A 14,944-nucleotide genomic window follows, 5' to 3' on the forward strand; every position below is an offset into this window, starting at 1 on the left:
GTTGTTTTTCCTTTTCTTTTACACACAGCAACTTTTCTTCTATACGGTAGACCGTTACCACTTTAAGGTTGTTGGTCAAAACGCAACCGTTAATTTAGTATTTTAGTTGGTAGCATAAGACGCAAACCACTCAAAAATTCAAAAGTCCAGTAGTGTACAATTTCCATTTTAACATCTTGCTCTCCTGTCTGTCTGACTGATTTTAATGGTTGCAAAATTCTTCTACGTTTGTAACAAAATGTTCGCTATTTATATTATCCAGTTGCTGATTTTTTAGGTTAAAAAATGTCGGATTAAGATGTTCTCCACACGCTACATCGTAATTGCCGCCGTACAGACCACACACCTCTTAATAACGACCACCGCAGTTCGCAATGTACGCAACGTTTTTAAGTGGCCCAAGGTGATTTCCTTATTGTCATCTTTATCTCTGCTTACGAGTAATCAACAACCGAACGAGCGCGATTCTCGGTGTTGATGGTTTAAGTCTTAAGTTGACCTTGCTGCTTTTATTCTGCAAGTAACTGCGGTTTACCAACATTAAAACAATTCAATCGGTAAACTCATCGTTTATAAAACTTTATACGCTTTATAAAACTACCTGACGTTGCCTTAAGATTGCATTCAATACTGAAAATCTACAACCTTGTTTGTGCGAGCAAGGACAGATAAAACAAAATATTTTCCATACTTTGCGGCAATATTTTTCGTCTTAAATTAGACTAGAAGAGCGGTTTATCTTCAGAAATCAAATTTATCCGTTGATATGTTTACACCTCGTCGGATATACCGGATATTGAACGAATCAACAGGCGTTAATCTTCGAACACACAAACACATTGAAAGGCTTTTGACATACCTTGGGCAAATTTTGTGGCTTTTGTTTCGAGATAACTGCATAGGAATTTCATTTTCACGTAAATGCGATCGTTTCATACAAACATGTCTGTGAGTTAAGCGCGCGAAGAATTTGACATTTTTGCAATTTGAGTTTACAGTTCTACAATCGTTACCAAAAATGCAAAAACTATGAACGAAAGAACCTGCCAACAAAACAAAAATACCACTGAAGTCATAATGCAAAAGCCCATCCTTTGAGGCGACGTTTTTAAACCAACCACAAAAATTACAAAACTTCCAAGATTTTCCAAGACAACATTTTAAAGAACCTTCGCCTTTACCTACCTGATGCAAATTTGACTGGTTGGTTTACACTGTGCCCCTGTCTTGAATAGCAGTAATACATTTTCCTTACCGCCACTCCCCCTCTCTACCTTTCAACTAAACCGCTTAGGCAAAACACCTGTGCCTTCTTAACAGTCAATCAAATTAATCCCAAAATTACATCCTAATCTTACAAATTGGCAAAAAAAACGTTAGTAGTTATCGCGTTGCGAAGAATACCTACAAATTGACCGTTTAGTGCGCTACTGGGCGATATAATGACTTTAATTTGATTGTCACTAGACCAATTTGGCGAAACTACAACTTTGTGACATAAAACTGCCGTGTACCAGCACCTGTTAAATTTTTGGACGGTTTTCAAACTTTCAAAAATCATCCCAAAATTCACAAAGTTGTTCAAAAATCACCACAATTTTAAAAACATTTTGATTTTAAGGACCGTAGCAACTAGCAACGTTTACATTTGACAAACAACGACATGAAAGCAAGCTGCATGAAACTCATTTGAAACCAACTTTATTCGCATACAAATTGATAACCATCCCAACAAAAACTCCTTCAAGTTTAAGCGCCGACTTTTTTGTTGTCTCAACCCTCTTGTCTGTTGCAGTTTATATGGCTCAGCTTATCATACCACCCCACGCCGCTTTTGCGTCACCAGTCAACACTAGAAAATCTCGACAAATAACTTAAATTTCATTCACTCCCACACGCCGAGCTCCTATGAAGTTCCCTCGAAACCTGGTGAAGTTCTCCCTGCGTCATGAGGCCTTGTGACGTCACATTGGGTTTGCAAACAACTTTTATGAATGAAGACATGCGCGGTGGCTGACGTCTTGACGATAGCGGGACACATTTTTCGCTTCCTAATCTTTGCTGAATTTGTCTAACTTATCTTGTGCACCTTAAGCAAAGGCCTGACCTTCCTACAATCAAGATAAGACACGAAATACTTTACTCTAATACACAAGTGTTGACATTGTAAGACCGGTTTCTAAGTCGGATTCAAGAACAGCTTTTCAGAATTTTTAAATATTTATAGTACACTTATCTTACAGTGACGTCATAAGTTTGCTATGATGTCACAGACGGGCAAAATCCAATACTTTTTTAAACTGAAAGAAAGTAAACCTTATTAGAACAATAACAGCACGAAGTTATTAAAACCTATTGCGGTCATAAATGTCACTATATTCTAAGAAACCTCCCACGGAGTTCATTACGGATCGTAAGGGGAAATGTGACCTTAAGTACCCCGCTTTATGACGCATTGTATTCTCACGGTTAGCGTCAAAGTCTAAAATAAATTTGAATTCACACGGTTATCTTTCCGCGTTTGAAGCACTATACAGTTGAAATAGAGGTTTTCTTTAGGTTTTTGATTTTTTTATTGCTGTAATTCTTTGGGGAGATGTAGTGCAAATTTGCTAACCGGCTATTTTTGTATAAATTGAGATGGCTTTATTGTTTTCCTTCCAGCGATGTGCCATATTTTCGTTCTGTCTTCAATTCGGCCGAGATTGGGCATTTTTATAGTTTTTCGGTTTCGTTGCAAAAGCCGAAAAACTACCCTTTAAATAACATAGCGTTACATGAGTGGTTTGTAGGAATTCCAGCACAACTCTTTTTTACTAAATTGTTTTACGTAGTCCCTGTCTATGCAACACCAAGACGATTCTAAAAATACGCACAAAATAATATAATATAGTTGTAAGTCGTAGCTACAGTTATGATATTTCGGAATATAAAAACAAATGTACGCTGTCAAAACATCTACATAAAAATATCCTAATTTAATTATATCTGTCCACATACACTCAAGCATTTTTTTAGCTAGATGCATAGCTCATGTCAATGCTCTGTTTTAAAAGCATAACTATGCCTACTGTCTAAAGTTTTTCCAACATCGGTTTACAATTTAGACTACTCTGTGATGGTCGCGTAAACATGCTGGACACAAACAGAGAACCAGGGCAATGACGTGGCACTCTGTCTACATCACGTGTACGACACTTATTTATTGCACCCAGTGTTATAGGAACAAACTGTTTACAAGCTAATGCAATTGCTCGTGGGTAGAAATGCTAAGTTGGGACCACCATGCGTTCACGCTTGTGATCACCTTGATGATGGCAGCATAGACCTAAGGAGGAAACCGTTTTCACCCACAAAACAACAGACAGACTTAGTTTACCAGCTGTTGTTTTTGGCCCAACACTTGATCTCCCGTAAGTAGCATACCAAGATAAAACGATGCTATCTGTCACCAGCACATATGGCGGCCTGAACTTAAAACCTCCTGGGAGGCGGACGCATATGGATGATATTGATTTTAAGCTGTCGATTTCTGCCGACTTTTTACGGCTGTTTATCATCTTTTACCACACTAGATGCGTCTGTTAAATTTCAATTCAAGTTTGACCTTTTTAAGTTCAAGTAGAAGACTTGTGCACAAAACCCGCGTGACTTTACGAAAACATATTTGTGCGTTTCAAGTTTAAGTTTTAAAATTGGTTGGATTTTGCTTTATTTATTTGCTACAGATTGCTTTTTAATTAATTTAATATTTGCTCTGATGTACATTTGAGTCCTGGAGACAAATTCTTATCTACACAGACAATCCTAGCCCGGCGTTTTAAATGTTTAACATTTTTTTCGAAACAGTGGTGGTGCGTTGCTAATTAATGTGTACATGCGTATGTGGAGCGCCAGGCCTCACAGAAGATGTCGTCATAAGTGTTTATGTCGTCTTGAGATGCGTTTTTGTGTCTTGTCGATACGTTTACGAAGCCCTATGCCTTGTAGTATATAGAAGAGTAGTGGTTAAATTAAGTTGGTTCTTTGTATGTGCAACCGTCTTTTTCTTTCCCCAAAATTGATTCCATACAAATCTTGACTTCGTTTTGACTTGATTCAACATACCAAATAATCACGCTATTTTTTTAGGATCCACCTCCTTCTATTGGCGAGTATAGCGCATTTCCATCTGCGACCCAAGCATCTGCACCCGCTCCCACCTTGTCTGTTGACACAAAGTGTTTTGTTCAACTGAGTAAATGTGACGATCTTTTAAGTCCAAACTCCTACAACTCTCTTATTTCGGGGAAAAGATCCCAGAAGGAAGCATTCCAATCTGCAGAGAAAAAAGAGCAACTGGAAAAGATTTCCCCACACCAGAATGAGGACCGCCTATCTCCGAATAGCGAAATCTACCCCAGTCAGGAGATACTTACTCCGCTAAGAAAACCCACATTACAAATTAAACGCCTGGAGGAAACTTTTGGGGACGGAGAAATTGAACCACCTGTCCGTGTTATCCCAGTTGACCCCGATAGTTCGTCGGATTCTGAAAAAAGTTTAGATTCGCCAAATTCACCGAGTGACAAGAAAGAGGGGATGACGTCATATATGAAAATGACGTCATCTGACGCGACGCCTAATCTGTTTGAGAAGCTGCGTTCGACACATCCGACGGTTGAGGTTTCGAATCCCGTCCCAGCCGAGACTTCGTCGGCAATTCGTCAGCTTTTTCCCGAACCAATTGAGACAAAATTCGAAATCCTAGCTGATGACGTGCACATGACGTACCGCCATGTCACAACTAAGCCAACACGCATGTCCGAAATCACCGTTCCTGCTGCGCTGAAGGCCAAACACGAACAAATTAAACGGTTTTTAAAGTTATTGAGGTAATAAATAATTTTAGAAGTTGTCAACTAAAAACGTTACGGTTGACCGCACAAAGCTCGTTATGCTAAACCGCTTTGAATTTTAAACACAAATTTCCACAGCCCCGTTACTGACAAGAGAAAGCCAAAAAATGATGACGTCGTAATCGATTGTGACGCAATTGATGACGAAGAAGTTGCCTCCCGATTTGGTAAGACGGAAATGTCGATGGTGGAAAGGTTTGCAGAAGCGGAGCACACAAGATCAGTCATCTTTATCTGTAACAACTTCCTTTCAGCTGAATCTTATCCTCCACCTGACCTTATCTATCTGCTCATGAAAAAATATATCCTGGTAAAAAAAACTTTTTTAAATAAACTTCTCAATCAGGATTCATATATTTTAACAAATAACGACTGATATTATTTGTGCAACACAGGTGACCAAGACGATTGGCAAACTTGTTTTTAACGCATTGTCTACAGTCAAATTATAATCGCCTAAATTAAAACAACCTGACTAACAGCATACAACACTGCAAAACAAAACTATAGTGTCGCGACAAACTTTTCTAACCTATGAAGATTTTTCAGCAGCGCTAATGCAACTTTGCCAAGAAACTGGCTTCAAACCCTCATTCATCTAAATATTTTGCTCCTTAGGATTCCAACGACCTCAATGAATCTTTTCAGGCACTGGCCTTCCTTCACACAACCTTACTTCTTCACCCACCCTCTGCACCCTACATTCGTCATGATGACGTATATCAAAAGGTATGTGCATGACGTCATCATGTCTTTCTGATGTCTGCAGACTAGACACGCCCTTAGACTATATTGTTTGCATTTTTGATTTCAGTCTCGTTTTTGGCATCGGAGTTTGATAAATCTAATTGAAATAGACGTAGTGATTCAACGTTATAACAACAGCGGTTTATTCACTGCCCAGGGAGTAATGAGTAGGTGGTTATTAAACCTAGTTGAAACCTGCACTCGTATTGTTCCACCGGTCAAGCACGTCCGGTCGTATGTCGTGATTCATTTTCATTGAATAGAACTTTTTACGCCCAAAAGAGTGGGTTTGTTTCTTTTTCTTGAAAAATGATACATCGCTGTATGTTGCCGTTTTTCAGATTGAAATAAAAGCAACTGCGTTCGTTTGTTTTTACTATTGCGCACTTGCTAAAATCCAAAACTGTGTGACTTTAAATGAACGTTAGGGTCATTATAGCATTTTAGATGTACTGCATATATTTTTGCGTGATATTTGACACTAAATCTTCACAAATTATACACAGGGACATAGGAGTTTGACTGCAAAAAGAAAATGCTTCTTGCCACTTAGAGCAATTTTAAACGAGTAAAAATTAAAAGCAAGTGTAATTTTAACTGTTTAGTTATCAGATTTACTAATTGCACGCGGTTTTTTAAAGGCATTGGGTATGTCATCTTCAACTGATTCAAGTCTCCTCAGCGCCACCAAGTTGAACCTGCACGGGTCAAAGTTCATATGGAATCAGCCGCGGGAAGAATCTCATGAGTGGAGCTTTGTTTCTACGACCATAAAGTATAAACAGTTCTTCTTTCCCTGACGCAGAAAATAAACTTACGACTTTTATATGTTTAGACAAGCTATAAACTGCAGTGATCCTAAGCGTCGGAAGATAGCAGTAAGTTTGTTTTCGTATCTCGCCAACGTTTTGGAACAGGACAGTCGATTATTACGTCAAATGCTATGGCCGCGGTCTCGATCTGTCCGTCAGTCGACTGCTTTGCGAGAATTGTTGAATTTGTACCGTGACGTCATCGATATCACGGCTCCTACGACACCATCGTTAGAGGTAACTTCAAATATGCTGTTGTAGTTTTTTCTATCTCAAGTTGCCTGTTGTCGTTGCAGAATTTTACCCAAGCTGAAGATGACGATATTATTGTACAAGACATCCCCGACGATGATTTTGAGGATAAAACACAAGGTATAATAAGTAAGGTGTATATTTAGTTTTATGAGGAACACATCTAGTGTATTTTCTTGCACCTCAGGAAGTATCCGCCCTAAACGTATTTGGCGATTGATTACTCTTCTCATTAACCGTTAAACATCAGTTAGTGTACACAAAATGGAAATTTTTTGTTCGTTTACCTGTTATATCAGAATGTCGTCTAAAAACATTCATGCAACCTGTTGATAAATTAAAATTATCGCCACGTCAACAACCTATACAAGCTGTCGTCATTGCGTCTGGATAGATAACGTAGCTTCAGGAGATGATTTTGAGGACACAAGTTCACTGTCCACGGAAACTTGCTTTAGCTTGGGAAAGGTAGTGAATGCGATTTGCGACATGGTCTTACAAGGTAACTGTTTATCCTCTTTGTGGTTTCGGGCCCGCTGTTTGCAATTTTTTCATTAAATTACTTTTTGTTACGTATCAATCGTTGCCAACTGCAAATCATTTGTTAACAAAGCTTATCATGTAAAAAAGTTTTTTAGTCGTTTTCTGATACAAACACTGATTCGAACTGAAGGAGCAGAAACTTGCCATTTATGACTCATGTAGTTGTTTTCCAAGATAAAATCTGTGCCTGTATTGTTTTACTGAATGTTGAACGCCTATACACATGTTTGTCACTTTTTTCAGTTAATTTAAATAAATGCTGCTTTACATAAAGGAAGTCGAGAAACATTTTATTTCAATTTATCTAGAAAACCCCGAATCTATCGACGTTATAATTCAGTGTTTGTCCGAATCGTTTAAGGAGGCGAACCCTTTAACCCTGGGTTGGTTATTTCGTGAACTTCAGCCGTTGATTTTCGTCCGCATGGCCCGTTTAATGTTGTATCAGATGTGTAAAGAAGAAAGGACACAATCCACCCGAAATGGTAAAAGGTGTTTGTAAATAAGAGGTGTTTGTAATTATTATATTTACTTATTTTTCTGTGTCGTTTTGGTGTGTTTTGTAGCTTTAGAAACACTTAATGGTGTCTTTTAACCAATTGAAACGATGTCCCTAGAAATTGCATTTTGACTTAAGCTTTGTATTAAAAGGCATGCACTATAATTGAACCATTTTCACGTTACTTTTTTTCATCACAGTGTTACCTATATTATTTCAGATCAATTATCGCTTCAACAAATTGTCAACGAATTTATGATTTCGGTCCCGAAACCACCTAAACTGATTGCTAAAGAATGGACACCATCAAAGCAAAACTCGTGAGTATCATTACTCGTCAGGTTGAGAGTTCAAATGCCGGCTTGGATTCCTTTGAAACCATTAAGAAACTCATAAATGGAATTATAGCCTAAATACATTAAAAGCAAAACCTACAAAACAAACAGCTGTTGGAATGTTAGTGAGTCCTAATTCTAGTTTGATTACATGTGTTTTGGAAGGCATCTTAACATTCACTAAACCCATACCGGGAAATGTTAAATACTGTAATGAACATATATTAAAATTAAGTTTGTTTAATATTGGTGAATAATTTTTCGCTGTATTTGCAGTGTGCAATCTTTGCCAGCAGCCTCGCATTTTTCCGACCACAATTCTTCAGACAAAGAAAACTTCCAAGTTGACCAGGTTAGTGTTTGGCAAAGGAATAAGTCAAGTTAAAACTATTTTTCGTATCTTTTCGTAGCTCAATCACATACATATCTATTTAACTGGTGTCACCGTCCAAGATGTACTAACCGGCGACCACAATTTTTTCTACCTTGATACGCTTTTCCTTGTTCTATACCCAGCAGTCATCCTCTCCGCCGACCGGCAATAATTCTGGTCACCACGTGACAAGTACGAACGTCAACAAACGCAACCCAAAAGGCGAAACCCTTTTACACCGGGCCTGCATTCAAAACCAGCCTGCACGTGTTGTCCAACTTCTGAGTGTGGTTGGAGTTGACCCGAATGCACGTGATCACGCCGGTTGGACGCCGCTCAGTGAAGCTTGTAATCTCGGCCACTTGGAATGCACCAAAGAGCTACTAAAACTTCCTGTCGCTACGCGCTCTGTGGCGACGCCAAGCGGGGGTAAGATAATATCTATTTCTGTGGGAAGATTGGGTTAATTTTGTATTTGCTACTTTAGCCTTGTTTAGTTAAAGTTTAAGTTTAATCGTTTAACATTTGAAATCTTGGTTGTTATTTTTCCTTGTTGAGCGATCTCACTGACTGGGTCATACATAAATCCATCTTCTATTAATTTGCGTATAGCTCTGTGAGATCATCACAAAACAAGACTTTACAGTTAAGCAAGTACAAGACAGCGGAACTAAACAATCATCTGCCGTAGTTGACCATGGGGTTGTACGTTTCTTTTTTGATAATGCACTTAGTTACAGAGTCTGAAGGTGAAGTGAGCAGCCGGATACCAGCGCTTGAAATCGACCTCTTGGCATGTCCAGAAGAGGGAATTACCCCTTTACACGACGCACTGAGTAATGCTCATATCGAGGTGGCCCGTCTCCTACTTGAAAAGGGAGGAATTGAACTTCTGTATGTCGTTGATAAACAGGTATCATTGCACATACAAGTCCGCTTCCCTGGTGTTTTACGTTTGAATTTATGCAAGATGAAGAATTCCTATTTGACACAAGCCATTTGAGTTTTTGCTACAATATTTTTGCATTGCTGAATTGTTTCAAGTTGACCACGTTGAGCACTTGCATGTACCGCACCGTTCAAACCTGAAATTTATGATCAGGGAACAACACCACTTGACGTATGCATGAACGATGATGTACGTAGTTTAGTTTTGGAGATCGCCTGCCACATTGCTGCTAATAATTGTGGAACTCAGGAACTCAAAAATCCACGATCTCCTCAACCCTCCCCTGTTGATACAACTGATCAGAAATTGTTGTGTCTTCCAACTGATGAAGAATATATGAAGGTATTCTTTGATTTGTTAAGGTAGATTTTAAACTGATGCGTTTCCTTGCAACTTTTATGCACACATGGCGTACCTGGCTGGTATTGCGATAAGAATCCTGTAAGAATTTCGAAAACGTGGTTTTATTTTTGATGAATCACATTTTGTGGAATAATATGTAACGAAATTTGTGACTTAGGTTTTGCCGCCGGCTTCACTCATGGCAACCGATGCTTGGCAACAAACTTGTTCCAGCTGGTTGGCATTATTACGTCATTTGATCATTGCTTACGTCACCGAAATGGGACTTACAAGTGTCATGGCGCATGTTGCGGAAATCCACAATCATTGTGGACATAATGGAAGCGAGTTTACGTTCCAAGATACGTTTATGACGTCATGTTTTCATGGCGATGACGTCACGGATAGGCACGTCATGCGAGTACTATCGGACCTTGCTTGTGTGCTAAAATGGGCTGAGATTGAAAAGTTCTTTTTGCAACATGTGCGCAAGGTTTTTGGGAGAAGTGACTTTACATTAAACGTAGAATACGAAGTTTTTGGCGAAGAACAGTTGAAGCGGTTTAACGAAGCCTTAGGAGCGACGTAAAGACAATTTTTTTATGGATATCATATTTAACTGCGTGCCTTCGTTTGTTTCAAGCTTCGATTTGTTGCGCCAGCGCATTTCTTTTGAAATCGTTTCACAAACGTTGTGTTTATGTTTCGTAGTAGTAAACAAATTTATAATTTCTTGGCAACTTTCTTTCCATTAGCCTATCCGAAGTGAACTATACTCTGAGTTAACTTGGATATTTCCTTAGAATGTTAACATAATAACACACAAAGACAACTTAAATATTCGAATCAAGGCTTTTATTACACAATATTTGTTTACACTTTTCACTACAATTAAAACGGTCTTTTGCGATATTGAACTGGCATTGAAGAGAGGAGACTCATTACGACAATTCATTCATTCTTGCGAATCACTTAAAAGCTCTCACCGATATTTTGGTGTGCCCACAGTCGTATTCAAATCGACAATAGATGCAAAGAACTGAAAAATAAAAAGTTCAACTTGATACAGAAATGTTATGTTCTGGTTTTACCACCACTTGTTACATACCAAGGCTTAAGGCATACGTTTTTTCACAAACGGGCTTGAATTTACATTCTGTGTCCGTAATTTTTTTAATGTAAATTACCTAGCTAGGTGCTGGACTTAACCTAATGCCCAAAAGCACTAAAATGTCGGGTTTAAGTTATTGTTTTTTATTTTTAAGACATCATTGTGTATGTCTTTACATAATATATAGGCCTGTCAAACAAACATTCGGGCCTAAACTGTCTTCGCAAAAACAATTTGGGTTTCGGGTCTATACTTTCAGGCCGGCTTTGGCCTCGAAATTGTGTACCGCTTACAACTCTGTACCAGGCACTTTCATGCTGATTGGTGTAAGTGAGTAATTAAATTAATTTTACCAAAATTTATTGTTGTTTACTCACGTGGACGTTTCTCTAGGATGCATAATTTGTGCCTCGAATCTGTACAAAAGCTGTGGCAAATGTAACTTAATATAAGTTAACATTTAGAAAAAAAAAACATAATAATATAAGCAGTATACTATACTTCCATAGAAACACATATAGGCTATGTTGAATTTATTATTAGTCCAACAATATGCATATTTAAAGCTGTAGCTGCTGCGTTTCAACATTGACACATTTAATGCAAGTAAAATGCCACGTGACAAATTTCCGTCCCTAATTTTTAAAACTGCAGAAGACTGTATGCTGTTTGTTAAAAGAAGAAACTAAAATTAAAGTTCCTACCGCATTGACTGAAATCCTTAGAACAGGTTCCCTAGACTTTCCCGCAAACGTGGTAGCATTTGTGGCTAATGTAGCATTTTCCACTGCGGTGGCATTCCTTTCAAAATTTGTGGCACCCTGTAACATTTCTGTACCTGCCACTATCTGTCATCGAGAAGGAATTATTACCACCGTCTTTTCCGTGAGCTTAAATACTATTTGGGGCAGTATAGGATGGTGTGACATCAGTACTTTTTTTCTGTGTGACATTAGCACCTTCGGTGAAGTTACTGCCGTCTGGCACAGTGCCAGTATGGTCGACACCTGTCACCGACAAACCTTCGTTGACAATTTCAACCACATCACCTTTTAAATATAACGAACACGTCTAAAATAACATAGGCAAGCTGAACTACTTTTTGAAAGTAATGTAAAAACTTACTTGTCCAAACCGCTCCAAATAATCCAAAAAGCACAAGACATAACATGGAATATTTATGCGACATGGCAAACGTTTTGTTGAACTTACGTCTACGAGGTCACATAATCTTTCACTGAAGTCAGTGTTGGGTAAAGGCTACACTTTTATGAACGGCTCATTTTTCCTTTCGATTTCCCGACTAGATAAATCTGTTCGCCCAGCCCCATATGTTTGATGAAATTTGTGTTTTCCACGTTTTTTACAGATCCCACTTTCAAAACACATGACCGATAAAAAAGGATTTTTCCTTCTTGAAAGTAATACAATTTCGCGAGGATTGAGCGTTTAGCAGGTCTTGCTGTTGTTTGAACCACTAACCACGTAGAAACCAGGGCTCGGTGCATATACCCTGCGAAAAATGTAACTAGCCCATTCTATCCAAAAACTGAATCAAGACACCCTGAGATAATTGTATTTTAGGTTTCCTGGCATAAACATTTCAAACACAGCGAAACAAACAATTGTTGACAATGTTGCTGTTTTGAAGTCTTGAAACGAATATTGCGGGGGCGAAGTGTCTTACCCAGCCATCACTTGTCGTCTTCGGGCTGTAAAAAATGACACAATCATAGAGCAGAAAAATTATCGTAAACAAAGAGCAGGAATTCGGCATTGGGTTATACCTTTTCTTGTATTTAAGTCTTCCAAAAATATTCTTTCAACAGAAAATACATCTTAATGTTTAAATGTTGTTCAATCAACAATAAAATTTTTTGTTTAATAATAGCAGCATTTCTTGTCATTATTTTATAACCCGATACTGTTATTTTACGATTTACGATATTTTATTGGTATTTTATATTTGATTTTGGATTTACGATAGTATTGAAATATGTTCTCAACCAGATTGCTTTACCTGTTCAAGCCCAAATTTTATTTTTTTTACCTGCAGGTGATGGCTAAAAGTAATGTTAATATTTCAGTACTCGCCTCTTTCGCATTGTTGGCGAAATAGTCGTAAATCTGAACGTTCCTTTTCATTCAAGTTTAACAAAATCTTTGCTCCTTTGCGATTCAGGCAATCAAATATTTTTTTGTTTTCCGACACGTAAGTTGTGGCTACAATATCATATCCCCCTCTGTTCTTGCACTTCACTTGTCTCACGTGGCTGTAGAAATTTCCTGCAAAAGGTTATAATTTAAGCGTCAAAAAACAAAATTATACATTACCAACTTATGGTGCGTGTAACACTTTCAATTAAAGGTTGCAAAAACTGAAACAATACATTACCTTTAGCCTCGTTTTTTCTTAAATCTGTCACATAAGCAGTATACTCGTTAAAGCAAGATGGTATTGTCACATTTACACTGCAAAATAAAAACAGCTTTACAGTATCTCAGATTTTTTTACATACAGGTCCAGAGTTGCAAAAAGGGCCCGAAATTGGAGCCCGAACCCGAAAACACAAGCACGAAACCCCGCCCGAACCCAAATCGTTTTTGAGAAGCCCGTTTAGGCCTGAAAGTTTGATTAACAGGCCTATACATTAAAGAGTCAGGAAAAACCAGTAGACAATTGGTGTTGAATGAGGCGTGTAAGGGCTGTTTGACATTAGGTCAGGTCCAACAACTGGTAACTTATAGCTATCTAAATTACTTCAAAAAAATACTGACTCAGAGTGTAAAGTCAGCCCCGAATCAAGCCCGTTTTTTTCAAGAAACCCAAGCCCAAACCTGGCCCAGCCCCAGCCTGGCCCGACTTACAACTCTGCATAGGCCTACATCATTATTTCTATTTCCTGTTTCACCAATCCAAACAATTTTAAACTAAAACGGTAATGTCTCCAATTGCCCGTCGCACTCTTTGATTTAGAGTACCTTGGCACGTTGTAGGGACAGAACAGTTTATCGCGTTGACCGTGATAGCAATCAATTTTGTCATCGCAAATCTTTTCTCTCCTTAGGCATTTGTCTTTACCTCTAATTCTGCAAAACATTCCATCGCAATCTGTGCAAAAAAACACAACATACAACCCTGATAAGTGGATAAGATACATCAATACGATACATTTCAGCACGATCTGTGTTAGATAAAACATTTTGGGCCTTTATACACATTACAGCAAAACGAGATCGAGGCAATTTTAGTTAGATTTGACCTTTTTTATTCACCTTTGGCGACAAAAGATGTAACCCCGCTTTCAATTCGAGTCTCGTTGCTAAACGATGTAACTTGAACTTGATATTTTCTGGAAGTTTCCATTTCAGGGAACGCAACCTTCAACTCTGCCATGTCAGGCTCTCCAGTGAAGCTAACATATTTAACTCTCTGAAGGGAAGGGGATTAGGAATGTTAGAACATTAAATATATTTTTTAAAAGAGGTTATTTAATTGGTTATCGGCCGTTACCTCAAGTGTTAGGCCAAAAACTTTGCTGATTTCAACATAGTATCTTTGGGCTTGAGAAACTTCGTTAAATTTAATTGTAAAGTCGTTTCGTCCAATCTGAAAATGAAAACGCAAAATGGTAAAATTTCACATGCGAGCAGTAGAAATATGAATGGAGTGTATTACAAAACTTGATTTAAATCTAATTCAAAATGGCCTTCATTTGCTTGGTTTAGATAATTTTCGGACACTCACATTTTAAACGCCTAAAGATTTAAAATTTATCAAAAAGGTTTCAAAATTATCAACAGAATTTAGGAACTACAGTCCACTTACGTGAGGAACAGTTACTGCCAAATCAGAATAACCCCTGGAAAGACAGCAACTTAACGTCACCAATGAAAGAACAAATCTCGTTGAACCGATCATCTTTTCTGAAACACCTTGTTCTAGTTATGGATACTACATCCAGTTGTTAACTCGCTTTATATAGAGCAGCTTTTTTCTCGAATCTGCATTCTATTGCTTTAAATGCATACAGATTCGTGCATTGCACAAGCCGGTGTCATTTTACAGGAATTGATCAGCTT

General features: G+C 38.1%; 2 protein-coding genes across 6 annotated transcripts in view; one reads left to right on the forward strand and one right to left on the reverse strand.

Annotated features, from left to right (window-relative positions):
- LOC145218214 (SMC5-SMC6 complex localization factor protein 1-like) overlaps positions 1 to 10,483 on the forward strand; it is a 41,628-nt gene extending 31,145 nt beyond the window's left edge. Inside the window, exons 7-20 of one of the 5 annotated variants that reach the window (XM_080085618.1) lie at positions 4,132 to 4,874; positions 4,977 to 5,208; positions 5,517 to 5,627; positions 6,287 to 6,420; positions 6,481 to 6,694; positions 6,754 to 6,829; positions 7,104 to 7,211; positions 7,561 to 7,737; positions 7,972 to 8,071; positions 8,363 to 8,438; positions 8,603 to 8,888; positions 9,194 to 9,372; positions 9,562 to 9,750; positions 9,929 to 10,483. In XM_080085618.1, coding sequence (XP_079941744.1) covers positions 4,132 to 4,874; positions 4,977 to 5,208; positions 5,517 to 5,627; positions 6,287 to 6,420; positions 6,481 to 6,694; positions 6,754 to 6,829; positions 7,104 to 7,211; positions 7,561 to 7,737; positions 7,972 to 8,071; positions 8,363 to 8,438; positions 8,603 to 8,888; positions 9,194 to 9,372; positions 9,562 to 9,750; positions 9,929 to 10,339 — 3,036 coding nt within the window. In that variant the 3' untranslated portion in view covers positions 10,340 to 10,483. The remainder of the gene's footprint in view (positions 1 to 4,131; positions 4,875 to 4,976; positions 5,209 to 5,516; positions 5,628 to 6,286; positions 6,421 to 6,480; positions 6,695 to 6,753; positions 6,830 to 7,103; positions 7,212 to 7,560; positions 7,738 to 7,971; positions 8,072 to 8,362; positions 8,439 to 8,602; positions 8,889 to 9,193; positions 9,373 to 9,561; positions 9,751 to 9,928) is intronic. The other 4 variants (XM_080085645.1, XM_080085631.1, XM_080085625.1 and 1 more) reach the window with 4 other exon arrangements.
- A 2,348-nt stretch (positions 10,484 to 12,831) lies between these two features.
- Positions 12,832 to 14,783, reverse strand: LOC145232232 (uncharacterized). Its single transcript, XM_080096823.1, has 6 exons — positions 14,691 to 14,783; positions 14,376 to 14,471; positions 14,138 to 14,294; positions 13,844 to 13,973; positions 13,257 to 13,333; positions 12,832 to 13,147 (listed from the first exon to the last, which is right to left on the reverse strand). The coding sequence occupies exons 1-6, from the start codon at positions 14,781 to 14,783 to the stop codon at positions 12,945 to 12,947; spliced, it is 756 nt and encodes a 251-aa protein (XP_079952949.1). The 3' UTR covers positions 12,832 to 12,944.
- Between the last annotated feature and the right edge of the window lie 161 nt (positions 14,784 to 14,944).

Source organism: Phallusia mammillata, chromosome 1 (assembly GCF_965637545.1).
Source record: "Phallusia mammillata chromosome 1, kaPhaMamm4.hap1.1, whole genome shotgun sequence".
NCBI lineage: Eukaryota > Metazoa > Chordata > Ascidiacea > Phlebobranchia > Ascidiidae > Phallusia > Phallusia mammillata.

Bases quoted from the DNA above. Each gene is read 5' to 3' on its own strand.
- LOC145232232 (XM_080096823.1), bottom strand. From the start codon at position 14,783: ATGATCGGTTCAACGAGATTTGTTCTTTCATTGGTGACGTTAAGTTGC. The intron at 14,472-14,690 runs GTAAGTGGACTG...TTTCATTTTCAG, and splicing joins TGGCAGTAACTGTTCCTCAC to ATTGGACGAAACGACTTTAC. The intron at 13,974-14,137 runs GTGAATAAAAAA...TTTTTTGCACAG, and splicing joins TACATCTTTTGTCGCCAAAG to ATTGCGATGGAATGTTTTGC.